General features: G+C 37.5%; 1 protein-coding gene across 1 annotated transcript; it reads right to left on the bottom strand.

Annotated features, from left to right (window-relative positions):
- Positions 1 to 1,130: 1,130 nt before the first annotated feature.
- On the bottom strand, positions 1,131 to 27,954 carry heatr1 (HEAT repeat containing 1). Its single transcript, XM_026222933.1, has 45 exons — positions 27,857 to 27,954; positions 27,104 to 27,245; positions 25,661 to 25,877; positions 25,232 to 25,373; positions 25,024 to 25,125; positions 24,787 to 24,933; positions 23,671 to 23,882; positions 23,407 to 23,537; positions 22,527 to 22,626; positions 22,327 to 22,431; positions 22,094 to 22,211; positions 21,394 to 21,501; positions 21,154 to 21,249; positions 20,978 to 21,060; positions 20,427 to 20,638; positions 18,332 to 18,453; positions 17,873 to 18,067; positions 17,217 to 17,385; positions 16,166 to 16,314; positions 15,749 to 15,941; positions 14,823 to 14,995; positions 14,541 to 14,696; positions 13,314 to 13,556; positions 12,987 to 13,118; positions 12,767 to 12,870; positions 12,536 to 12,682; positions 12,199 to 12,317; positions 11,912 to 12,033; positions 11,708 to 11,836; positions 10,226 to 10,456; positions 9,932 to 10,061; positions 7,940 to 8,109; positions 7,789 to 7,841; positions 7,574 to 7,697; positions 6,979 to 7,119; positions 6,555 to 6,856; positions 6,070 to 6,220; positions 5,786 to 5,944; positions 5,547 to 5,681; positions 5,357 to 5,461; positions 3,381 to 3,549; positions 2,973 to 3,169; positions 2,026 to 2,184; positions 1,738 to 1,846; positions 1,131 to 1,556 (listed from the first exon to the last, which is right to left on the bottom strand). The coding sequence occupies exons 2-45, from the start codon at positions 27,243 to 27,245 to the stop codon at positions 1,468 to 1,470; spliced, it is 6,492 nt and encodes a 2,163-aa protein (XP_026078718.1). The 5' UTR covers positions 27,857 to 27,954; the 3' UTR covers positions 1,131 to 1,467.

Genomic DNA, 27,954 nt, shown 5'->3' with positions numbered 1-27,954 from the left:
CAGATTGTTTCAAAGTAGATTTACAAGGACTAAGTGGAAAATATTGATTCAGTAATGCAAATGGAGATGTTAAGCAGCCCTTAAAAAAAAAAAAAAGTGTCATTGTTCCACTGAGGGAAATTCAGTGTTGATTCATTTTCATTCAGAAAATCAATTATGAAAGGAGATCAAATCAGCTGTAAAGCAGCCCTGTTGCAGACAATGTCATAATCCAGCTCAGTTCAGTTCTCATCCAATAGTACAGTCAATTTAATTATACTACTGAATATGAAGTGCCCCCAACTAAGCAAGCCAAAGGTGACAAGTCATGTTTTGAATTGGTATCTTTTAGAATATCCATCCTTGTCCTTCTGCTTGAAAATTGCAATAGATCACATGGTGAAGATGAAGCTGTCTGTGCAGAGGACTTGTCTGGTTCATGTGGTGTTTCCTGAGGACCTGTAAAGATGGCTGTCGTGGCGATGAGGTCTTTACAGGGGATCAGTTTCTTGGGATCGTCTAGTTGTCATGCCTTCCGCTGACCTTCAGGGCTGTTGTGGACGTCACTAGGAGCAGGTCCACCATCGAGTGTAAGAAATTTGAAGCTTCAATTTCTTTTGGGACATATGCTGATGACAGTGATTAATTAATAATGTTAAGAAGAAGATCTATGAATTCAGGAAAAATCTCTTTCAGTAGTTTATCAGGTATAGCTTCTAACATATATGTTGTTGATTAAAGAATGAACAGCAAATAATTTATTCACTTGTTCCTCGGGGGGACTGTAATGTTACTGTCTGATGTGACACTGTAGAAGATGGCTGCATAGTTACAGTTTCCTCTCTGTATTACTATATTAATCTTGCTGTTGTCAAATGTCTGAAATGCTGTATCTCACATTAATTTTGCCAGTGTATCAAATAAGCACCTGTGGTTGTGTTTGTTTTCCTTGAAAGGAGTCAAAAAGCAAGCCAATCTAATAGTTCTTAAGGCCTTCTACACAATATTCAAAATACTTAATATTTTCTGGCCTGTTCTCTTTAGCGCGTGAGTGTGAGTGTCAGATATCGCATGTATGCAGCAAAATTGTCCAAAGAGTAGTAGCATATTAAAATTGTATTGTTAATGCAAGCAAAGTGCAACCAAACACATTCACATTTTTCAGACTCATCTTTTTATGTTGTTCAGATTCAAGAGAGGTACACCATTATGCATTAGAAAATTCAATATAAAACCATTTCATTTTTTAAAAAACAACAGACATTTAAACATCATGTGTTTGGTTTTTATATTACCCTACTGTCCAAAGCATGTGGCCTCCAGTGATTTGTACATTTACATATAGATGGACACAAAGGTAGTGGCCAAGCTTTCAGTCAGTGATGAGATGAGTACAGGTGGAACTGTGTCAGACTGACGCATGTTCATCACTAAATATTATACACGGATAATGAATGAACACTTGAGTGAAATCAGTCCCGGGTGGTATTAAAAGTAGCTTTGCAGCGGTTCACCGAGGATAGTCTCCATTTCATGAATGACCTTCTGCACCTGCTGCTCCACTTCCTCACATTCATCTGTAAAACAAGGAGGAAGAAATTCTGAAATCTGGAATATTTCTGACTGTTAAAGAAACAGATTTAAGACTTTTTAAAATGCAACACTAGCAACAACAAAGATAACATTAGGTAGCACAGTGCACTTTAGTTACAGAATCATGTGTTCACATTTGATTAAATATTGCCGTAATATTCTTACCCTCCATAAGCTCAGCCAGAAATGGGATAGTCTCTGGCAGAAGAACCATGTAGTTCTCCCTCAGCTTGCTAGCCAACTCCAGCAGCATGACAAGTGCAGAGAAACGCACCTGGACAAAAAGGCAAACATGGTCATTTCTTTTCAAAGAGAAATCAATCCACATATTAGAGCGAGGCCTAGAATTAAGAGATTATGGGCACTCATTTTAACACATCATACCACAAACACTGGAACATCACTTCAGCTCTATCTCGTTATGTTTATACCTCTAATTTAGCATTTTCGTACCTTAGGAGAACTGTGCCGTGTCTTGAGCAGAATCTGATAATTGAGAACTTTCCACTGGGAGTCATCTCCCATGGCCACAGCAAACTGGGCAACACAGGGCACCAAATGCTTGGTGATGTGGCTCTTGTAGATTTCGTCACCTCCCAGCATGTTCTCCAACTTCACACACATAAAAACACATTTATTAGACACCACACTGACAGGAAAACCCTTATACCATTAATATAATACACAGTTTTGATTGAACAACTATAAAAAAATTCAATTGGTGTAAACATGCAAAAGTTTCCAAACATTTTTTAGTTTAAATTATTTTAACAATATTTATCATGAATCATGAAAGTGTTAATTTTTCTGGGGGTTATTCCATTAGACAACATTAACTCTCCATGGCTTTCTTGTATTTACATAAAGAAAGTACGATGTGTCTTTAGTAAACAGTTAGTTGGGAAGGAAAGCGGATGCACATCACAATTAGATCCGCACATTTGGTCTTAAAGCCTAATGCAAATACCTACAGCTCATTAATGTTAATCCAACAACAAAAGACAGAGAAAATGACTCGCTGCTCTTGATTAAATAACTCATGTGACTTATGCTAATTATTATTATTATTTTTTTATTTTTATTAAAACAGTGAAGCCTGCAGTGTTTTAAATTTTAACTTCGTTTTTAATGGCAATATTGACAACTGACTGTTTAACGCAATACTGTGTTTTAAATTGTGCAAATAGATAGACTTGTTCCACCCCTAGTTCTCACATGTTGGTTACACACATTTTCCCCTTCCCCTATTACCAATCTGCTTAATTGTGTGTGTTTGATCAGGGAGACATCCAAAACATGTATTTTGTTTTGCCTCCAGGAACAGGCTTATTGCAAAGGAATAACATGATTGGGGAATAGATTGTAGTTCTTGATGCATTTGGTTTGTGCGCCATACTGACCTGATCCACCAGGGGGCCCAGGAGAGCGTCAGCCCTCTCCTTACTGAGGAAGCGCTGAGTATCATAGAGGAAGATTTTATGGAGGCAGTCCAACACATGCTGCAGCAGAAGGCTGCTCTTTGACACATTATCTTCATCATCATCATCTGAATCCTCCTCCTCCTCATCATCATCATCTGAATCGAAGAAGGGTTTGTCTATGGGCCAAAGGGGTGGAAGTTGAAGCCATTACATCAGTGAAAGAAATTTAAGGAAAAAGTTCTGGAATGTTCTAGTGTTTTATCTCTAAAATGCAAAACATTCTACTCCACAATTCTTAGCATGAGCTGGTCATGTCATTGTTGGCACAGTTTAACATTACAGGTGTATTCAGAACTTTATACAAACATGTTGATAAGTGCAGACTACCTGTGTGGGAAATGTTGAGCTGTCGCAGCAGTTCAGAGATGGGTTTGACCAGCTGCCCAGCAAACAACACAAACAGTCCTTTCAGTTTGTTGGCGATGTTGTCTGCAAGTCTATAGAACGTCAGCAGGCGGTTTCTAGAAGCACCATCCATCTTTGACCAGTCAAATAACTGCAGAGTGAAAAAAAAAAAGATTCAATCAGCACGCATTTTAATACTAATAGAGAATTCATAGCCAAAGTAACGTATAAAAGTCAAGTATATAATAAGCATTCTGGCAACAAAGAATTTGTTTTCAATTAATCAAACAGATGAATTTTTTTTTTTACAATTTTGTGTGTAATATTTGAAATATTATTCAGTAATAGGATAAATTTAGCTTTCGAAACGGAATCAACTGAACCAATCACTTTGCTAAATTTTTCTAAGGTATACAAATCTAGAAATGAACAAAACACAATTAAACATTTAGTGTCTGTATTATATATGTTGTTGCATTCATTTGTAGGGTTTGTTTTGCGATTTATAAAATATCTGACTAAAAATTTTAGTTTTGGTTAAAAAAATAAAATAAGATTCACAAAGATTTGATGCCTCACAAATCAGTTGTTAAAAAGAGCCCATCTCTGTTATTATTTATGCATCTAAAAACAAGATGTTACGGAAGTTCTAAGCGGCCATGCATTATATATTTTTTTCCTTTTTGTTTTCTCGTTATAACGACTTAATTTTCTCGTTATCTCAACATAACGAAAGTCGTTTTCTCGTTATAACGACTTATTTTTCTCGTTATCTCGACATAATGAATTTCGTTTTCTCGTTATAATGACTTATTTTTCTCGTTATCTCGACATAACGAAAGTTTGTTTTCTCGTTATAACGACATGACAGTTTTACTGTTGCTATAGTAACGAACTCAACTTTGACAGGCATCTGATGGACAACCATGCAGGCGCTCTTACTGTAGCCTATATTTCAGCAAATTTAGCTTTGTCTAGGTAATAACGTCTACAATACTGTATATAAATAAAGGCTGATCAATCACTGTTGATTTTTCCAGAGACAGTACAACAAACATTTTTTTTTTGTAATTAACATGTTTAAATGGCAACACCGCGAAATTAGAGCTGCTTGGATTAAACTCACTTTTCATTTTCCCTTTATTTGAAATAAAATTATTTATAATTTGTAATTTGTGGTACTCATTATATGATGTGGCAGATATCATGTGTGTTACAAGCTTCTGTTTGAAAAGAGCGTCCATGTGTACGTGTAGTGTATGTGTGTGTAGAAAAAAACCATTACAACATTACAGAACAAAACTGAATTAAATTGGCCTATGGATTTTACATATACATCACATTTCTCATCAATATGGTTAACAATAAAGATTAGTAATAAGGAAAAGAAGCACATCAGCCTGCATCGTTAAATCCAGTCCTACTGTAGATAAACAGAATACAGTGACGTCAACCTTGGTTTTGATAAGCAGTTATTTTATGACACAGAACGCGTTGGTGAAACTCATGCATCTAACAGGAACTTAATACACAAAATATTCATATTGATTCAAGCATTTAACATTTATGAATTAATTAAATGTCAGTAATGAAGACTGCACAAATTATAGCGATCACGAGGAAGGTCCGCGTACAGTAAAGTGGATAGTGTACAACGCCCCATCAGTTATATTCAGGTCTATAGTGCCATCTGCTGGCGCAGTTTTGTAACTTCTTAGAGAAAATTAAGTCGTTATAACGAGAAAACGAACTTCGTTATGTCGAGAAAACGAGGAAAATGAATTCGTTATAACGAGAAAACGAACTTCGTTATGTCGAGAAAACGAGAAAATTAAGTCGTTATAACGAGAAAACAAGAAGAAAAAATATTATAATGCATGGCCGCTTAGAACTTCCGTAAGATGTTGTCTAATTGGAGGAAGTTCTTTTTTTCTCACCTGAAAGATAAAGAAGCTTACCTTGAAGAAGAGAGGTCTGAAAGTGACTTCTGAAAGTTTCATAATCATCACTAACAGACAGTCAATCACATAGCCCTCGATCTCACCAGTCTTCTTCAGATCTCCCTATTAAACAATAAAGTTATTTTGGCAATCATCAGTTAATGCACTCATAAAAAAAAAAGAACAAATTGAAATGTGTATATAGTACCTGGCAATGCTGGGAACGGAAATCAAGAGCAGACAGGAAGAAGGAAGTGAGCTCTGATTGGTGGTTGTTGAGTTGGTCCTTTTCCATGTGAGTTATGTGTTCCTTCAGGATGATCATCAGAGGACCAAGACGGTTCTGCGACAGGGGTAGAGAATATGGGATAAATAATACAAAGAATAGCAATAGAGTGTCCATTAATTGCATTAAGACATCAAAAGATCATGTGTCCCAAACCCTACCTGCTGAACATCCACCATGGCGCAATAGCATTTTGTAATGGTGGGAATGAGGACCCTGGGAGGCACCTTTGTGGCAAGAGTGGTGCTGAGCGAGGAGAGACGTACAGACAGCTGAGGGCAGGATGTCAGTCGCTTGGCTAACAGAGTTAAGCGGGCGACCTAAATCACCAGAAAAGAATGAGAAGATTCAAATGAGAACTGTAACCTTGTGGACAAAATTGATTTGAATAACATATGCTGCTCTAACGTTTAACTTAAAGTAACAAGGTGGCACTGATACTGACCTGTGAGATGGTGTCCTCCAGGTAAGGGCTGATGAAGTGCGGTAACGTCTCTGAAACGCGCTGTAGAGCTGTGACCGCACTCAGCAAGTAGATTTCATTGTTCAGCAGGTCCTTTCTCTCCTTCAGAGTGTCCAGCACTGCAGGCATCAGGCTGAAGACAGAACACATTCATATACAAGTAATGAGGATCTTTCACTTCCAGTATGCTTTAAAAATTAGAACCCAACCGTAGTGATTTACACAGTTTGTCAGCTTTACACTTCATACTGTAAAATCCAACTAAGAAAAGTCAAAAGTATTCTTCAGTTTTGACACGAACGTTCAGAGTATGCAGCTGAACACACAGACTTTCAAAGCATATGATAAAAGTACAGAGTAGGTTAGAAAATTCCGGCTGCATGTGTACTATATCGATGATGAAATGTATGCCATGTGCACTGTACACTAAATGCTAGCATATGATCTTGCTTTGGGCTTAACAGTACCTGTGTAACTGTGGTATAGCGAGGGCTTTCAGTGTGCTGGTCACTTCAGCCACACACAGCAGAGCACTTCCCATCACGTTCTTTTCCTCGTCTTTATCAGCAACCAGCTCCACCGCTTTTTTCAGCACTGGTACAAATGGCTCCTGGTGGCCTGCGCCAAAATTTCGGCACAGAAGTTTAAGGCTGTAAAGGGCCGTCTGTCGATTGATAGCCAGCTCCTCTTCTTCCTGCGCCGTGACCTGTCCGTGGCTCCGACCCACAATTTTTAGGAGGACGCCAATGAGCTCCAGAAGCACAGTAATCTGTCAGAGAAATAGAGGAAACTAAGTGATCAGCTAATGCTCAGAAGAATGGGTAGTCAAGGTTTAAAATTTAACATTTTCTAAAATTGCTTCATTAAAACTGGTTTGCATGGCATACTAACCTGTTCTTCCACCCACTGCGTCCGTTGCTGTAGTTTGTTATTGAGTAACTCCATGGCCTTCCTTCTAACTGAAGCTAACTGATTACCCATCAGGCCTCTCATTACCATGATGAAGGAATCCATGGGCAGCAAGGCATTGACCTAAAAGGTCAGATCAGGTTTTATTCATGTGCGTGCACAAATTAAAGTGTACAAATAAAAATAACTGCTCAATGAAGTCTCCAGTTCAAGAAAACTGACTGCGGTTCAGTTAATAGAAAAGTATCATGCTATTATATTTCCATTTTCCTTTTAACACCTTTACGATGTAAATTCACCGAGCACCACAGCTAGATTTGTATCCATTACCGCGTGACTGGCATGTAAATACGTTAACCAGCATTCTGGTGGCTTAATGAAATGGGCATCTGTGATCCAGTGTATACTGCAGATTTAGGTGCATCCAACTTGAGCAAACTCTTTACTTGCTTTGCCAGGTTATTGATTTCGCATGTAAACAGGAGTTATTTCAATAAACTGATTTTTACTAGCCATCAGTGTATTGGTGTGCATGTACACATGCTCAATAATATCTGATCAATCCATTGCTTCCTACCTTGTCCAGGATGTCATAGGACTTGCTGAGCAGAGCTCTCCAGAACTTAGCCGTGGGTTTGTCTGCATTATCCTCTACACAGCGAGCAACCGTATGGATGTAGCGCAGAACCTCCTCCAGCAGACTAACAAGTAAACACAAACATTACAACCTGCCAGTGTCAACCCACACCTAATCAAAATCAAGTCAAGTACTATAGTCAAGCTTCAACTCACTTCTGCTGAAGAGTCTGTAAGGTGCTTTCTGTTATGTCCTCACAGTCAGCCACCTGTCGGTTAAACAATTACACATTTTGGAAGTTTACTGAAAATTCCTAGGGCATTTTAATATCAACATTAAATCAAATGCTTCCTATTCTAAACCTACCTTCCCAACAAATCTGTCAGAGGCCAAAAGCTGAGCCATAAAAGAGATGGAGAGGAATTTAAAATGGCGGAGGTCCTTGCCACTAGTAGTCTCCACGTTGAAGATCACATCTGAGACTGTTTCTTCCTTCTTCACTGCACTTCTTCCACGTGTCTTCTTTTTCTCCGGAGCTGCCCAGAGAACATAAACAATTTTCTTCCCTGTCCTTTAATTTCTAGATTCAATTCCCATCCCAGTTCACAAGCTCTTGATTCGTTTTTGATGTCGATCCAGAAAGCAATTCTTAACTAAGTGTCAATAAATCTGTAAATCATTCAGTGAACCCTGTCTGTAGGTAAATTATTATACAGGTGTTTCTCAATAAATTAGAATGTTGTGGAAAAGTTCATTTCAGTAATTCAACTCAAATTGTGAAACACCTGTATAAAATACATTTTCACACACACACACACACACACATATATACATATATATACATATACATATATACATATATACATATATATATATATACACACACACACACACACATATACACACACACACACATATATGTGTGTGAGTTTCAATATTTGAATTGAATTGCTAAAATAAATGAACTTTTCCATGACATTCTAATTTATTTAAATGTACATGTTGTAAAACAAATTGCACTATTCATCTTCAGTTCTCTCTTCACAGCAGTTCAGTCAGTGTACTGTTTGAGTGCATGTATTACTCCGGGATATTGGTTTGTTTGAACTTTGTCAGACACATTAAAAAAGTTAACAGCTTAAGTCATTTGTGGATTAATGCGTATTAGAGATGCAAACCGTTTAAAACGATTCAGTTCGATTTGGTGAACTGAATGATTCGTTCGCGAACCGGATATCCAGACTGCTTTGATTTGAACTCTCTCTCACAACAGACACGGAAGAGAACCAAAATGAACCAAAATGTATTTTCGATGCTTCAACAAATTCTAACTGACTCTCTGATGTCACATGGACTACTTTGATTAAGTTTTTCTTACCTTTCTGGACATGGACAGTATACTGCACACACAGCTTCAATGGAGGAACTAAGAGCTCTCGGACTAAATCTAAAATATATTGAACTGTGTTCCAAAGATAAACAGAGGTTTTACGGGTTATTATAATTACATAAATTTGCTATCTGGGTGAACTAACCCTTTTAAGGACACAGCATGGTTTGCCGAGGTACACATAAAATAATGTGTCATTGTTTACAGGCTTTTTTTATTGATGTCTTCCCACAGCTGAAATTAAATGATTACCTAAGAGATGATGATGCATTTGTGTTGGCTGTACTGTTTCTCTCAACAAATCATTTTATGCTAATAAATGTTTATTTCATGCTATAAATGTTTACATTTACAATGCTCTAAATGTTTATTTCATGCTTTATTTCATACACACCTGCTCCGGGTGTGTGTTCACAGTGTGTGTGTGTTCACTGCTCTGTGTGTGTGCACTTCGGATGGGTTAAATGCAGAGCACAAATTCTGAGTATGGGTCACCATACTTGGCTGAATGTCACGTCACTTTCACTTTTTTGTCACTTTCTAACTAGTAGTGAATAGGAAGAGATGATCGTTTAACTTGCAGTCCGTGCTGCTGCCTAACGGCATTTATTGATTGTATTTCACAATAAAAGTGAGAGAATTTCAAAGCTTTGTTTCACTTTGTTCCGTATCAAGAGCAAAAAAAAGAACAAAGCTTATTGCTATTACTGGATCTCAGGCACACTACAAATAATGTTTTGTTCAAATATCAGCTGAAAACAGCATAGACTAATTTGAGAATTTTTTATTAAGAGGATAAGCTCCTTGAGATGAATCATCTTGTTTACAAGGGGGTCCTCAGATTTGTCTTTTGATTTAAGAATCAATAATGGTCCATCAAAATGAAAATCAATTACAATCAAGAAAACAATATTGTCAACTTAAAGAAAGTAAGTCACAGGCGATTCATTGAAGAGGGCGGTTCTTACCTTCTTCTTTGTCCTGTGGTAGAGTCATGAGATACTGCAGGATCCTGATGATGGAGGTCAGCTGCTCCTTTACCTCAAACTCACAGCACACCGAGATCCAGAAGTCCTGATCTCTCTCCACAACAGCCTCCTACACAACAAATAACACAACTGTCTCTACAAACCCTAAACACAAATTAATTTCCAGTGTACCATAGCTTTTTTATGAAATGTCTTATTCTCTGGCAAAAAAACCCCCTAAAATATCAATACAGTTGGAAATGTAAAGAAAAACACACATGAAACTTTCTTTACCTTTTCAGCCCCAGTTGCACTGACAGATGTTTGTGTGACATGCTGCTTGAACAGGAGCAGCATCAGGACCCAGAGGAAGCGAGACGGCCCCAGCGTGTTCATCAGCTGGCTGAGGATGGGTAAGCGTCTGTGCTCGGGCACATGAGGCAGGGCATCAACAAACACATGCACGATATGTGAGACCACAGTCTCCATATTCCCCTCAGACTGGGCACTTCCACCCTCATTGGCCTGCGGAGAAACAAGAATTGAAAATAACGGGCTACTTTTTTCTGTTAAATAACAGCAAAATAAAACGTTCATATTTTATGAAGAAAAACAAGAGTATAACATTGTGTAAAACTCCCCACCACTATGACAGGAGGTTGTATTTAGTTACAAGGGCATTGCCAAGTAGTTGCAAAGGTCTTCTGATGTAAATTCTAGCATAATCTGGGGGTTTGCCAAGGCACTGCTTAATGGCCCAGGTCACAAGAGCCCACCTTAAGGTGTTTATGATTTTCTAGTCTTTAATAATAATAATAATAATAATTCCTTATATTTTATAAAGCGGTTTACATAGTCAGGGGGTATCTCCTCATCCACCACCAGTGTGCAGCATCCACCTGGATGATGCAACGGCAGCCATATTGTGCCAGAACGCCCACCACACACCAGCTTACTGGTGGAGAGGAGACGGAGTGATGAAGCCAATCAGCAGATATGGGGATTGTTAGGAGGCCATGATGGTCAGAGGCCAATGGGTGAATTGAGCCAGGATGCCGAGGTCACACCTCTACTCTTTTCGAAAGACATCACAGGATTTTTAATGACCACAGAGAGTCAGAACCTCGGTTTAACGTCTCATCCGAAGGACGGTGCTTGTTGACAGTATAGTGTCCCCATCACTACACTGGGGCGCTAGGACCCACACAGACCACAGGGTGAGCGCCCCCTGCTGGCTTCACTAGCACCTCTTCCAGCAGTAACCTTGTTTGCTCAGGAGGACTCCCATCCAGGTACTGACCAGGCTCAGCCTTGCTTAGATTCAGTGGGAAACCAGTCTTGGGCTCCAGGGTGATATGGCTGCCGTTATGGCTTTGAATATGGCTTGGATCTCTCCTTTACTATAAGTCACCCATTTGATCATCCACCAGGCAAAATAATCTAAAGAAGTCCTCCTGCTTATAACAGTAATAGCACACCTCTACTTACAAGCCCTATACAAAGAAGTATCATTCTTTTTTTCGATAATGATAAATGGACAATTGGAAAAAAACAAAAAGGCACTGCCAATACGTAACAGCAAATCAGTGTCAGAATGAGTGAGTCCTTCAGCCAATTCATTCAAACTTTAGTTTTAACTGTTGCATAAAATCAATCACATTTGCAATAGTGCTGATATCAAATCATGTTCAAATCTTTAAAGCTCTCATGGAAATCAGACATTCAAATGCTTCAAATATATCTCACTGTATACAGAGCAACATATTTTTTACGCACCTTTATAAGAGCAGGGATGACTGCCTGAACAGTCTTGTTGATGACCTGGAAGCTGTAAGTGTCATCCAGTCGCATGATGTTAGAACCCATGAATGTGAAGATGGGCATGATGTTGTGAAGAACCTTCTCCTAAAATCAGAGAGAAAGACGTTTCCCAATGTGTTTGAATACGTATGCGAGTGAGTGTTTCATGACTGTACTTACAGGAAAGATACCCGCCAAAGCACCGAGCAAAAGGAGAGCATGATGGTGAGTCTGGGGTGTGTCTGACATCCTGACACACTGCACTACCAGCTCCACATTTAATTTATCCTCCTCCAGCACATCTACACACACACACACACAAATGCAATATTTCCTAACAACGTTTCCTGATTCAAAAAAGTAACTAAAAAAGCTTGTGCTTTTATCCTCTGCAAAGTGACAATAAATCCTGGATAGCATTTGACCTAATTATTATTTTTAGCCATTTCATGCCAGATTACTAGTACCTTTGCTTATAGGCCCTCCTTCGGGAGACAGTTTCTGACACACGTTCAGCAGGCAGCTGAGGATGAGCTGTTTTGTGTACTCCAGATTCTCCTGTTCAGCTGCGGCGGGCTCCAGACATCTACAGCACCCAAATAACATGGCACTGTCAATCCATTATATTTTTGCGTGACATTTCAGAGCATATTCAATCAATCAGCGAGATCTGATGTATTCATCTGGATTCTACTGCATCAGAGCATTCAGCCACAGAAGTCAGAAAAGAATTTGATATGGGAAACTCAAGTTGAAAAAATGAAGATGTGTCAAATCATAGCAGTAGATGCAAACTTAAAATACCTTGACAGCAGATTAAACAGAGCGGGCACAAGACACTGGGCTCTCCTTAGCTTTTTCTTGTGTTGGAGAAGTTCTAAAATCAGGGTAACTCTTGGCCAAGAGACAACATTCTCCTCGGGCACTGCCCGGGAGGATTCTTGTGTTTTTCTGAGAAAATAAGATTGCATTTTAGATCTTCAAATCTTCCAGAACTGGAATTAGGAGTTGATTAACTAAAAGACAGCTACTCACCTAGTTTGCATTTTACTCCTGCGTGCTTGTTGAACTGTTACAGTAACTTTTTGTTTATCTACAGGCATCAGCTCATTGGCCACTAGCTCCGCATCCACCGCAATCTAGAAACACGGACACAGCAAAACATATGTAACGGTTATTTCCAAAAAAAAAAAAAAAAACTGTTACTTCTAAATAATATCCTTTAAAATTATGAGAAAATGTATATTTCCAATACCGCTTTAAAGACACTGTTGATAGCTTGGGCGCAGGCAGGGTTTTTGTTCCCCACCAGCAAGTCAAATAAAACAGAAAGAATTTTCTGTTGAATCTTTTCATCTCCAAGAGCAGTGAAGAATGGCTTGGTGATCTGAGGAAACATGCAATCAAATGACAAACACGCATCATGCATCATCATAGAACAATTTTGAAATTTTACCTCAACATTACAGTCACAATTCTACGATAAACGTTTACAGATTTATTAACGATGCAGTATTTGATGATAAAACTAATATGAGGATTGAAACCAATTGAAAAATGCTTTTTCTAAACGTCCACCAACCTGCTCCAGGGCAATAATCTGGAAACCAGGCATAGAAGGGTACGGCTTGGCTGAGGTGCCCAATGCCCTAATAAAGACCTCCAGGCATCGAGGGTCTTTGACCAGAAGAGGTGCAGAAGCCTCACTGAACTTGCTCAGCAGGAGCTGCAGGAGGTGGGCTTCATCTGGCAGGAAGGTGCAGGAGTCTGAAGCACATTGCTCGAGAAGTCGCTCCACAGCAGGTAGAAGAATGGCCAAAATAGGCTGCACAAAGGGCATTATTATAAGAAAAGCAGGACAAACTAGCATCAAACACCAAATTAACAAAACTGACTTTAAATTACTATGTTGGACTGTGAAGAAATATTGAAGAACACCTAAATCTAATGTATGTAATCGTTATTGCAGTGTAAACGCATTCATGTCGTCACCTGAGCAGCATTAAACAGTTTTTTTCAATACTCTTAAATGGAACTTCAGATACAGTGTCACCTTTGCAGTGCAGATGGATTTTGCTGATACTTCATATAATTGGTAACAGCCTATGTTATTCTGACTGAATTGTTTTTAAAAACATAATAATTTAAGAACTTGACATGAAAAAATGCCTGTGAAAATCAATCTATAAGGCAAATGGGAAAGTTAATGGCAATCGCTGATCAGAAGGAACATCTACATTATTGCCTGTGTTTCAACATGTTTCTAATTAGGATTGCAAGTCCTCCAACAAAAAAGCCCACAACTCAAAATTGAGCAAAAACAATGTCTCAGGTTGACAGGTTCAAATGTTTGGTCTAAAAATATATATATATTTTTTTTAAGAATCCTGTCATCATGAATCCAATAAAACTGGAAAAGCTTCACTTCAGCTTAAAAGAAGTTTGAAAGTTCGTGATTAATTAAAAAAAACATTCTTTAAAAAATATTTTGTGCTTCACAGAAGAAAGCCATTTAAGTTTGGAATGACATGAGTGTGAGTAAATGAAGACAATTTTCAGTTTTTTTTTTTTTTTTTTTGTTTTTTTTTACACAATGACAAGACAATTTTATGACTTTTGACTGTCATTGAGTTCATACGCAAAGACATTATGGTCAGCAACCATATTTAATGTAGTCTGTTGAGAACTACTGTTTTACTATGTTTCACAGTTAATGTGGAGCTGTTTTTGTGACAACTAGGATACCTGATTTAAATGCTAAACACACTACTCGAGAAGACACACACTATGATCAGTTTGGTGACAGTACCTCTCCATGAACATCCTGAAGCGCTCGCAGCAGTGTTTTACAGGTGTAGGCAGGGCAGCAAGGTAACCGCACACACTGCAGAAGCTGCTCAATCGATGCCAGCTTTTTCTTTTTATCTTTCAATAACAGTGCCTCCTCATATATCTTGGACAGCGCCTTTGGTAAAATCAGAAGCGTTATTTCTTAAAGAGTTCTAAAACTTATGCAACACAAGCAAGATGACAAATCCAGTTTCCCAAAGCTATACAAAGTTAATACAGCATGTATTATGTGTTGACTGACCTGGCTGAGGTAAGAGGGGTCAGCGATGATCTCCTCTGATGATTTGAGAAGGTTCTCCACTAGTAGAGAATAAGGGGAAGAAACAACCCCTGAAAGAGAATGGAGCACAGCAATGGCAGCTCTCCGAACTTCACCCACGCCTGAACACAAACACACCAGCAAGGACGGCACCACTGCAGAAACAAGAACACAGCGAGTTGCACATTAGCCATGGCCAACAACAAGCTCTCTCTCTAAAAAAAATGTTTTTTATTCTAAAACAATAAACATTTAAATTTATTTTTACTAAATGAAAACAAGAATCAGATTAAGGCAATAAAAGGATCTCAGTGGGCTTAGATATATTTTGTTGTTAGGATTATTCATGATTAAATTCTAAATTGAATATATATTATTAGAAAACTGACAGTTGTTCCAAATATGGGGAAGTAGTGGCCTAGTGGTTAGAGAGTTTGACTCCTAACCCTAGGGTTGTGGGTTCGAATCTCGGGCCGGCAATAACACAATTTAGGTGCCCTTGAGCAAGGCATCGAACCCACAACTGCTCCCCGGGCGCTGCAGCATAAATGGCTGCCACTGCTCCGGGTGTGTGTTCACAGTGTGTGTGTGTAGGGGAAATCGTGGCCTAATGGTTAGAGAGTTGGACTCCCAATTGAAAGGTTGTGAGTTCGAGTCCCGGGCCGGCAGGAATTGTGGGTGGGGGGAATGCATGTACAGTTCTATCTCCACCTTCAATACCACGACTTAGGTGCCCTTGAGCAAGGCATCGAACCCACAACTGGGTCACCAAACTTGGCTGAATGTCACGTCACTCTCACTTTCATATACTTACTCAGAACATCCTGTAAAGACCCTTCCAAAAATAAAACAAGCAAAAACAATAGTATGTAACTAACCCAAATGCGGGAGAGACCATATTGACATACCTGGTGAGGAACCTGATGCCAGCACGTTGCGGGTTTTTATTGGCTGATTGCAAAGCAAAGCCTTTCCCACATAAAGAGCCTGCGTTTGCAGTATGGCACTAACTTGACAGTCCAACTGATCACCCAAATTACTGTTGTAGCCCCATAAAAGAGAGAGGAACTTAAAGAGGGTCGTTGGCTCATTCAGGTGAACCTGCAAAATGACAAAGCCAGAAAGAAATGAGCTTTCTAGCCAATGCCATTGATTTGAATGAAAATAAAGAGTAATGTTAAATCACAATGGCAGTAATCTGGCGTAATTATAGCATGGCAAGAGTATTTATACAAACTATTAATGTGCCTCAGCTACTTCAAAATTAAAATTCTAAATTAACGGCATGTTATTCCACCTAGAGAGGCATGAAGAGAATACAGTACCTGTAACAGAGGCTGCATTAGGCTCTTGAAGCAGGGGGCCAAAGGCCCTTGGCTGGCCCCTGATATCACTACGTCAAACAGACGACACAGGAGACGCACATAAACGCAGGTATTGGCGTCCATTTTCTCTGGGTTCCACCATGGCTCATCTGAAAAACACAACATTATACACAGTAAAGCTATTTGGATTTAGAGAACATCAAATATTAGTAGTGAATTATGTAAATGCCTCTATTCTAAGAAATGCTTTGCTGTCTTAGTGTTTGAAAAACACTTTTCTTTCTTTTACATTTAACATGGAGATTTATGCAGATGAATACTACCGTTCAATAGTTTCGGGGTCAATAATTTTTTTATAAAATATATTAATACTTTTCTTCATCATGAAGGCATTAAATTGACAGTAAAATTTTTTACATAGTTACAAAAAAAGAAAAAAAGAATAATATTTAAAACAGATGCAGTTTTTTAAAACTTTCTATTCGTCCAAAATAAATAAATAAATAAATACAATGACACAAAATCATTAAGCAGTGGTTTTTATCATTGATAATAGTAAGAAATGTCCCATGAGCACCAGATGGCTGCTGAAAATTCATCTTTGCAATCACAGGAATAATTTTTTTAAAAAAATATTTATAATAATTAATATTCTTAATATTATAACAGTTATTTAAAATTGTAATAGTATTTCACACTATTACAGTAATTTTACTGTATTTCTGTTTAAATAAATGCAGTCTTGGGGCAGAATAAGAAACTTCTTAAAAAAAAAAAAAAAAAATATATATATATATATATATATATATATATATATATATATATATATATATATATATATATATATATATATATATATATATATATCTATCTCTTACCGACCCAAAACTTCTGAATGGTGGTACATATAAAAATATTTAAACAGTGTGAATATTTACAAGGTAATTCTATCAGCTTACATAAAATTAAGATGCCACAAACTAAGTAATAAATGTGAGTAATATTTATTACAATTACATCACAGTTCACCTCTAAATAAGCAGTCCTGTACCTTTAAATGTGGAATCTGGACACTTGAGTGCCGTGATGAAAAGCCGCAGGAGTGACAGCAGGAGGAGGCCTTGTTCTCTCTCTGCACTGAGACCAGCGCTCATCTTCTGCAGAAACTCACCCAATATCACACAGACTGGCAGACACTCATTCACCTCCTCACAAGAAGCCTAAGATACATTAAAAGAAGTCAAAATTTACATTAGACCTAAATACAATTGTGTGATTTTAACTAAACAGTGTAGATAATATAATGAACAATATACTAGTAACGAAATTCACAGCATATAACATTCTGAATTAGGGATTTAGAGTTTATTTTTTATTTTTAATTAATATACAACAAATGTGTATTATTGGAAATTGTATATTTTTTTTTTGTGATGCACAGAGACAGCACTGATTTGGAAATATTGGCTGACAGAAGTTTCTGGCAATGCCTTTTTTTTTTAAAACACATTCAGTTTAAACATAAAAGTGTTTTAGAGTAAATATTCTGTATAATATCCACTTCCAATCATTTTTTTTAAACTATGGTCAACACCAATATGAACATCATGCCAAAATTCTCTTGAAATTGGTTTTGGCCAGAATTGCTGCGTCAGTGCATTTAAAAAAGTGATTTGAAGCCATTGGTTTCTGAATCGGTGCTCTGACCTGTTCGGGTTGAATCGTGTAGACCTGTAGCAGTAAAGGCTCCAGCAGTTTGTACACACTCTGTGCAGTGTGGAGGTGTTGACTCTCCGTCATGGACGGAAGACTCTGCAGCAGTGCATTACTGAACACCACAAACGCTGCTCTCTCCCGCACGCTGCTGCCCTGACGGCTCACGATATCACACACATTCTGCAGCTGCAAGAGACACGCATGAGAAAACACAGCTTCAACTAAGCAACGATAATGCTGGTTTGTTATTGAGATGCCATTTTTAATTGGATTAATTCAATAGTTTCATTAAACAGCCTACATTAAATAGTTCATTGTATGGACAAAATAAAAATTCAAAGTAACAAATGCATACAGGGTTGGAATGACATGTGGGTGAGTAAATGAGAAAATGTTCACATTTTTGGGTAAACCATTCTTTTAAGCTTGGACGGGAAGTTGAACACTTACAGTGTCGAGTTTGGTTGCATGATCCATATTGGCCAAGTTCTTGATCAGAGTCGTTGTAAGCATTTGGTTGACTACACCCAGCACATCTGATGGAGAGGTTTTGACCAGAACATCCTTCAGCACTATAAATAAAGAAAACCCATCAGTACTGATTTCATCAAATTATCATTCATCTTTCTCTACCTCTGACTGCGTTTACCATCCGATCATATACCAATGGATTAAATCAAGTCCTGCATCATATATATATATATATATATATATATATATATATATATATATATATATATATATATATATATATATATTAGGGGTGTAACGGTTCACAAAATTCACGGTTCGGTTCGATACGATACACTGATGTCACGGTTCGGTTCGGTTCAGTTCGATACGTTTTAGATACAGCAAAATGTAAAAACATCTCAACTTTTCAGAATGCCGCAAGCGCACCGCGGGTCATGTGACAAGAACCAACCAATCAGCTTCATCCTTTCCCGTAACAAGGTTGAGAGCTCAGCCAAGATGAAGGATCAGCTGATCATAGTTGTATATGGATTGCAATTTTGAAATAAATTTAGTAGCAGAGCTACTGCAAGCGATTTTTAGAGCTGCAAATCCATTTATCCTTCGCTGAAATTTCCGCGTCTCATGGAGAGAGCACGTCATTGTTGCTTAGCAAAGACAGACGCCTCATGAGCGCTTCTGCCCGAGCGCTTTGGAAAGGAGGAGAAAGACGTGCTTAGCGTGTTCCACGCGTTTTTAGGAGCGATATGTGAACGGCCCCTAAGGCGCTCGCTCACTCAGCACGCGCTGAAGGCTCGTTGCAAAATGTTGAATGCCTTTAACAGACCAGAAATATAAGATCCTAAAATAACCAACAGGTCTGGTGTTTGGGTTGGATTCCCTGTAAGCTATAGTGTCTAAATGCTGCAGGGATAGTTTGCTGCGTGCATGTTTCTCCTTTTTTTCGTCTTTTCCCAGATAGTACTGACGCATATATCCCAGATATTCCCGCTGGTGTTTTTTTTTTTTTTTTTTTTGTAATCCCGCTGGTGTACCCTGTCATGTTGCAGATGCGACATACCGTTGTTTTTTTATCCACCACTCTCTTGCCATCACCATTATAGCTTAAAGGGAATCCAAAGTGCACCCAAACACCAGACCTGTTGGTTATTGGAGGATCTTCTCATTTCTAGTCTGTTAAACGCATTGGCTATTTTGCAACGAGCCTTCATCGCGTACTGAGTGAGCGAGCGCCTGCTGAGTAGCCTAACATAAACATATAAGATGGTGTTTTTTTCTTCTTCGGGAGTGTCAGGGGCGTTGCCTGTTACGTTGTTTGGGTTATTGGGCTACCTTGCTGAACGCATATCATTATATTTCTATCTCTCTCTTTTTTTTTTTTTTTTAAATATAATTAATTACTCCAACGAACCGTTCGGTATACATAATGCGTACCGCGTACCGAACCGAAAGCGTCGTACCGAACGGTTCAATACGAATACGTGTATCGTTACACCCCTAATATATATATATAGCGAGAGAGGTTTTTTTACTCAGAAATAATTCAGGGTAATTATGCTGTGCATGTAAGGAATTTGCTACTGAGAAAATACCATTATAGAGATCTAGACAAAACTTTAGACAAAATATTATGGATATTATGGCTCATATAGCAAGATATAGGTGAATATGGAGCTCAAGAGAGAGAAAAAAACAAGTTCAATATCGCATCACATATAATGCCATGCAATATAAGGATGATTAAGAGATGCACAAATAAACATGATGTATCATATTTGATACATAAACATGATTAAAAAAACAGATTATGGATAATCAAATAAACCTAAGTTGCTTGAGTCCAAAAGTGTTAATCTTGAAACATTATTATCAAATTATGCTTCTCAAATAACAGAAGGCCTGAAGAATTGTGTAAAGGTTTTTCATTTCATCTTTTGACATGCTGATAATTTAGAGGCCTTATAAACTTATAAACATTTTAAATTAGGCTTTAATATTAAAAAGAACAGATATTTTTTCTTCTCGCTGTAAAATAGATTTACCGTAACTGTAAAACCGCATGAGTGTTTACCTTTCGCCCAACCATGAGTTAGGGGATGCTGGGAAAGCAAAGTCGTTTCAGCCACATAAGATGCCATTTGCAACTCCACACACTTTGGCGCAGCGCTCGTCAACACCAGGAAGGGCAGAATCTCCCAAATAATCTGAGCCTTAAGATCTGGGTTACCCTCAATAATACGCGGGTCATCAAGAACCCCCACAGCCTCTTTTAGCACCGAACACCTGCAGGAAAAAAACCCAGATAGAGCTAAGCTACTGTATCCTTAGTGCAGAGAAAATAATAATTATTTATGTTACTTCCTACAATATTATTATTGTTTTTTTTTTTAAGTGTTTTTTGTTGCTGTTGTGGATGTCCCATTTGGGACATGTGATTTAAATTAAAAGTTCATGTTGTATTTTGGCAGCATTTGTGGGTTAATAAAAATGTACCTAGTTTTGACTTTGAATCGTGTAGCACTCACTCATAATGAAATGCATAATGAAAATGTCATCCCATTTAAGAAGACATACATTTGTATCATTCTAGAGTGAAAGAAGGTATAACATCGGTTAACTAACCATTCCGCTGACGGTTTGATGCGATGAAGAAGTGAAATCAAACGGGAAACAGTCTCCTCTGCATCCATAAGATCCATGTGAAGCTGTCAGATATCCAGAAAATAACATTTAGATTGTATCAAAAATAAGACTAGGCTAAAGTTTACACCATCAAATTAATGATGTTGTCATTTTACCTGCAATGCTTTAAGGGCAGAGAGCACAATCTCTGGCATATCGTCCTTTATTCTCTCCAGCAATGCATCCTTCAGAAACGCCTCATCAAAGCCATTCTGCTCCATAAAAACAGATCACAAATGGACAACAGAAATATCATTACTTCCTTAATGTGGGTCTCATGGATATCCAATGGGATGTTATGACAAAAAACTGGAAAATAGTAAGCTAACACTGAAGGGAATACAAAAGATACACACGTGTTCTGAGGTGAGGATCTCCTTCAGGTAGTCTACAGCCATATTTCTCACAGAAGGTAGTGGATGATTGAGACTGAGCATCAGAGAGGTGTCTGAATCTGGCAGGATCTGCATAGAAGAACAACATTTTCAAGTCTTTTTTTGGGGTCAGAACAATGTGAATGGCAATAACCGTATTTTCCGGACTATAAGTCGCACTTTTTTTTTCAGAGTTTGGATGGTCCTGCTAAATAAATGCGACTTCTATTCCAGTGCAACTTATATAAATTTTTTTCCTCATCATGACGTATTTTTGGACTGATGCGACTTATACTCAGGTGCGACTTATAGTCCGAAAAATATGGCAGTACAACTAAAACAAAGACTTAAATTACATTGCACATGGGCTGTCAAAATCTTTTTTTTTTTAATAGCACATTCTTCATGTGTCTAATATGTTCCTTCATTCCAGTTTTAAATAAAAATTAAATAAAATGTATGCATTTAGTAGATGCTTTTATCCAAAGCGACTTACAGTGCATTCAGGCTATCAGTTTTTACCTATCATGTGTTCCTGGGGAATCGAACCCCCAACCTTGCGCTTGATAGTTTTACATCATATTTGGATGATTCTGTCAGAATTTATTATGCGATAAAGGTCAGCTGAGACTACAATATCGTGGATCAGCTGTTAAAGCAATAAAAGAACTGATAGACCTACTTGATATTTTCCACAGCTCATTGTTAAGGAGATGAACTGATGAAGCAGAGTTTTTTCACGGTCGGATGAAATTTTTTTGACATGATTTTCCAGTGCCACATCCAGTGCACATGGATACCTGCGAGTAAAAAAAAAAAACACTCCAAGATAAACACCAGAAACAAAACACTCTAGAAAATAACATTTTATGAGCTGTACGATACCATTAAGTTCAGAAGTGTCTATAAGCATACCTGGATTCAAACTGGCGAACAGTAGATTGAATTCTTTGATTAAGAGCTGAAATCCTATCTGAGGGAAGCTCGGTGCTGCAGGAAACATACTCCTCAAGAAGCAGCCTGCACAAAACGCCAATTGTAGCAGCGTAAATATCTAATAATTCAGACTGTTATATGCATGGACAGAGAGAGATTCACTCATAAACCACACTTACTTGGCTGCAGTGCTCTCCAGGTTGCCAGACAGTGGAAGATCCTGAAACACTGCCTGTAATAGTCCAGTACGGTCTGACAAACTTTCATTCTGCTGCTCATCTGCAGGGACACAATAAATAAAGCAAATCATCCATTTGATAACACCAATTCAGAAAACCGTGTACTGCGAGCAGATATTAGAGCACATTGTTTTCATTTGTCAATCATCGAGCCGCATGTTTCTGTACGAGCTTGTAGCGGTCTGAACAAACTGAAAGTCTGGTAGCGTGTGGTCTTCAGCCGTTTAGTGTATGATGCTCAGTGTTTCACCATTACAATAATCATTATCCATTACTAAACATGCAAAAGTATAATGTTTAGCATTTAAAAATCTGTTCAGATCAGTCATGTGGTGTTTTCCAGCCTTTAGAAATAGTTTTTGTTACACAGCAGAATCGATGGAGTGACATGGATTCATTTGAGCGTTATGAAAGTTGCCTGGAAACTGTTAACAATGTACTCTTTTATACTAGTTGTCTGATATTACACAGCTCTTACTAGGGTTACATATATCCAAACCTGTAAATTCCTTATCCAAAGAAATGTGCAAATAAGGAACATCAGGAGCAATATATCATAAGATCCACCAACATTTACAGTACACAATGACGAGTTTATAAGTGGTTAACGTTATAAAGTCAACATGAAAAGGAAATAACAACTGGCTTTTCTTCGCTATTGAAATAAACTCTTGACTGAGAAACAAATGTTGGGCGGAAGCCGGGACTTGAATTTGTCCATGGGTAACTGATCTGAATGTTGTCATTTGCTAACTAGTGCATACATGTTCAGAGAAAAGGTGGCATTGCAAGTTTCTACAGAGCACAGATAGAAACCAACCATCCTGGGTCATCACAGAGTGTATGAGATGAGGCAGCAGATAACGCAGCAGGGGACTGATGTCATGAACTGTTGCTATACTCTGGAGAGTGGACACCAGGGAGGGGATAGCACACAGGTATCCAAATGCCCTTATGGGGAAAAGACAAAAAAGATGAAGTATTTTAGATGCAGTGTGACAAAAAGTACTATACTAGACTTGAACACATCTTATACAACTATAAATTTAGTGTGACATGGAGTAGGTAAATCACTAAAACTTACTTTGGACCAACAATTCCTTCTTTCTGGTTCTGCAGGAGGATGATAATGCAGCTCAAAGCCTCTCTGGATAACTGAGGCATTCGGCGTAGAGACTTGCACAACTGCACGGTCAGAGAGTCAACCAGCTGAGCCTCCATCACTACCTTCACTGCCATCTGACACACAATCATGTAAGTGGCAGCCACGTAGTCTAAAAGGTTAGATTTCAGTCCCTGGTTATGGGAGAGAGAAAAAAAACAAAAATGTATTTAGGTTCTGTTGCATACATCCTTTATTGGCCCTGGAAAATCATTCATATCAAATAATTGTTTTATGCACTTCCACTTGGTGCCAATATTCAGTTGTAAAATGTGGTAGACAAATATTTCAGCAAATTATAATTAAGTTAATTACATATATATATATATCCACATATCTGCAATACATCACTGCTAGATATAGATGCTGGAATCACTCACTGACTAGGTTTACATGCACATCCCAAAATTAAATTAAATTTGTCAATATTCGATTAGTTTGATATCGGGAATATTTATTTAAAAATGTAAATACAGCATACAATATTCTGATTCCCCAAATTCCAGTATTCACCCTGGAATATCTCTGTTTTAACTGTAAATTTGTTACATTAGAAATAGAGTAAAACTATTCTTTTGAACAGGATTATTAAAAGATATTAATATTACAAAGTTATTATTATTAACATTTACAAATGCCAACCCTTGCTATTTGGAGTCTGGCATTTTTTAAATTTAATAAGTGTAATCAAACTTTAAATTATCACGAAAAAAGTAATAATAAAACTAATAAATAAGAATACTGTAAATCAGCATCTTCAATCTGCTGAGAAATAACAGTGAGAAAAGAAACACGCATTTATAGATTGGCATTCTTACAACAATAATAAATACAAGAATATTTTGATGCCCTTAAACATCATATAAGGAATATGGCTGCAAACTGAACTGAAACTGATAGATCTTAAATGTAAATGTAGTAATTTAATATTGATTAAAATTAAACTTTGATGAGTAACGAAAAATAATTATTAATATAATCTTCTGAAACACACCCGTATACATATATATTTATAAACTAAATAAATTATAGTCTTACCAGTTGTACAAATGGAAGCAGTTTGGCAATAATAGAGTTTGTTATCTTCTCCACTGCATCAAGTGCAGAAACAATGGTGGACGCATAGAAAGAGAAAACCACACGCAGCTGCGGACAGTTCCCATCCCTGACGAATCCAGAGTATGCCTACAACATGATTCAATAAAGCTTTAAAGAATGCAGCATTACTGGACTGGAAGACTTCAACCTGCACAGAACCCAGCCTGGGTGTTTTACCTTTACTGAATCTGTGACCATAGAACAAATGAAATCCATGAAGCCTAAATCCTTATAGCAGTGTGTGAGCAGAGTTCCTCGAGCCAGGGGAACACCAGGTTTCTACAGATAAAGCACAGGGCAATTAGAAGGGTAAAAAATTAAGCTAAAGCTTTCTTTCCATCGACTGCATATACTGTATGACAGAATCAGAAATGATTTGGTTTACCTGTAATCCATGCAGCCAGTGCCATTTGTGGGTTGGATCTTCAATATTTAAAAGCTGGATCACTCGTACAAACACTTTAGTCTCATGATACGGTAAAACACAAGCAATCAGGCTGTCCTGGTTGTACAGCTGAATGTGGAATCTGAAATCAAGTGCAATTTGCATCCGTGAAGACTTTTTTTAATGCTACAATATAGAAAGGGTGTATGATTTCCAAATTGAATTGCAAAAATTATGACCAAATCAGTGTTTTTCTGGAGTTCTACATACAAATGGATTACTTACAGCTGTCTCTGCACATATCAACATCAAATAATTTAAACACATCAGCTTTAAATTAAGAACATACAGCACAATTTTCTGTCTGAAAACGGACACAGTGAGACTCACACAGACAATGTGAGACAACAGCAAATCTACTAAAGTTACCTGTGTATTAGCCATTCAATGCATTTCAGAGCGGGCTTGAGCAGAAAGTAAGGTGACAGTCGAGTGAGAAAGAGTGAGATGCTCTTGTCCAGTTTCTTGTTCACCTCTTTGCTCTGAACGCTGCGCTCTAAAGTCAAAGAGGCTTGACTAAACAGAGTCTCCTGAAACTCATTGAATGCTGGATCAATACCCATCAGCTCTTCAAGTCCTGTGCAGCCTGTTCAGAACGATCAATAACAGCAGACATTTAGATGAGATGAATATTACTACTCCTTGCAATAAATGATTATTTACAGGTAATTGATTACAGTAAACAATTAGATGACCCTAAACCATGAGCAGCTCAACATTATATATATAATCTACCTATCTATCTTTCTCTATATATCTATATATGCGTCTATATACAGGTGCTGGTCATATAATTAGAATATCATCAAAAAGATTTATTTCATGTATTTATATATCTATTCATCCATTAAAAAAAAGTCTTTGTTAAAGCATTTTAAACAATAAAACAAACCAACCAGCTACAAGGTGAATCACAAAACTACAAACTTTTATTCAAAGCAAAATATTATTTGAAAATCAGAAAAAGGCACAAGATTGTTTCTTCATATATTGTTTCATGGTACTGAGCAGTCCCTGCAAGCTCATTTAGTGATTTGCTTGCTGCCAATCCCTAACTGGTAGTTTTTCCTGTACAGCATTATGGGTAATGTTTTTTTTTTCTTCTTTCAACAACAAACTAAGTAAAAATAAGTTGAATTAATGCAAACAGATGACTTCATCAAAAGCAAATACCATCAACCTCCGAACTCACAGTAGGTCTGTCTTTAAAAGTATTTGTGTTATTTTTTTAAATCATATTTATTGTTATAAATCATAAATCAGAGAATGAATGGACTTTTTCTCCCCAACTCGTCACTCCACCAGAGACGTCTCTGTTACCACGGGAATAAAAATTGAGACAAAAGTGCTCAAAACAAAGCAACCATCCGCTTCCATAAAGTATTGTGAATAACATAAATGAGCCACTCTGCCTAGATCCTAAAACTATTTAAATATTTGTATATTCAAGCAAGTAGTCACACGACAAATAAAAAATACTCCACACTGCAGAAATGATAGTATGCAAACTGATGGTTCTTGTATAAAAATGTATTTAATCATAGTTCACCCACTTCACTGGTAGCATATTTGGTTATTAGAAAGCAAATACAATTGCACAAAATAAGTCATTTATGGACTGGACTTGTTTGGCATTTTCAATGTACTGATCTCCTCTTCCATCTAGATAACAGAGGAGTAGATGCTCTGCAGAAGTATATAAATGTCTCATATTTTGTAAAATCACATCAATGAGCATAGTATACAAGCTCAAAGGAGCAGTGTACACTGGAGGAAAAAGAAGCAAAAGCTCTAGCAGGACATGTGACTTACCCAGGGCATAGAAGGTGCTGCGGTCCATGCTGGCAGCATCTTTAGGGTCAAAGAGCACAGAGGCCACCACTCTCCGGCTGAGCAGATTGGAGTCATTCTGTGGCAGAGCCAGCCGCTTCAACTGATGTGCTAATGATGTCATCTACAGACATATGAGGATAATATGAGAATTTCAGTTTTCGTCAAAGGTCAGATTTGAACACAAAATAAGTTACATTTTACATAAAGAAGACTAGCTTAAAAGATTTTTTGTTGTAATTGTTGCATTATGATAATATTTTCAAGACAATCATCAACCATATTTCACTTCTTCGAAAATGATTACTGAAAATAATTAATAAGTTTTTGTTTTTTAGAAACTTTCTTTATTGCCAATGTGATTCTCATTCGATTTCATTACTAATACAACAATGAGTAACAACCAACTTGTCTGAATATATTTGACTTCTTTTAAGTGAAACATGACTTGACAGACTTGAGGAGATGCACACGGTCTATACGTGGTGGACCACATTATGTTGATACTAGAATATTTATGCTGCCTTAGTACAGCAAAAAAGACAAATTTGGTTAAAATTATGCCTATACTGTTAAGCTATGTTATCGGAATTCTCTTGGATTGCCAAAACACCTTATATGTAACTTTATACCATGTCACAGGCACCAAAGACTAAAGTTCTTCGCATAATGGATTCAAGTTTTGATTTCGTCTATACGTCTATCATCCGTAAAAGAGTAAATATATTCCCATACCTTTGATTGAAGTTATCGCACCAGTTTCCACGTGTGTGAGTCTGCTAGCGTGATTTTCTTCTCTGTTTTGCTTTCGGTAACAGAGAATTCAATTGATG

Source organism: Carassius auratus, chromosome 37 (genome assembly GCF_003368295.1).
Source record: "Carassius auratus strain Wakin chromosome 37, ASM336829v1, whole genome shotgun sequence".
NCBI lineage: Eukaryota > Metazoa > Chordata > Actinopteri > Cypriniformes > Cyprinidae > Carassius > Carassius auratus.
Note: the sequence above shows the minus strand (reverse complement) of the source record. Positions and strands in the feature narration are given on the sequence as shown.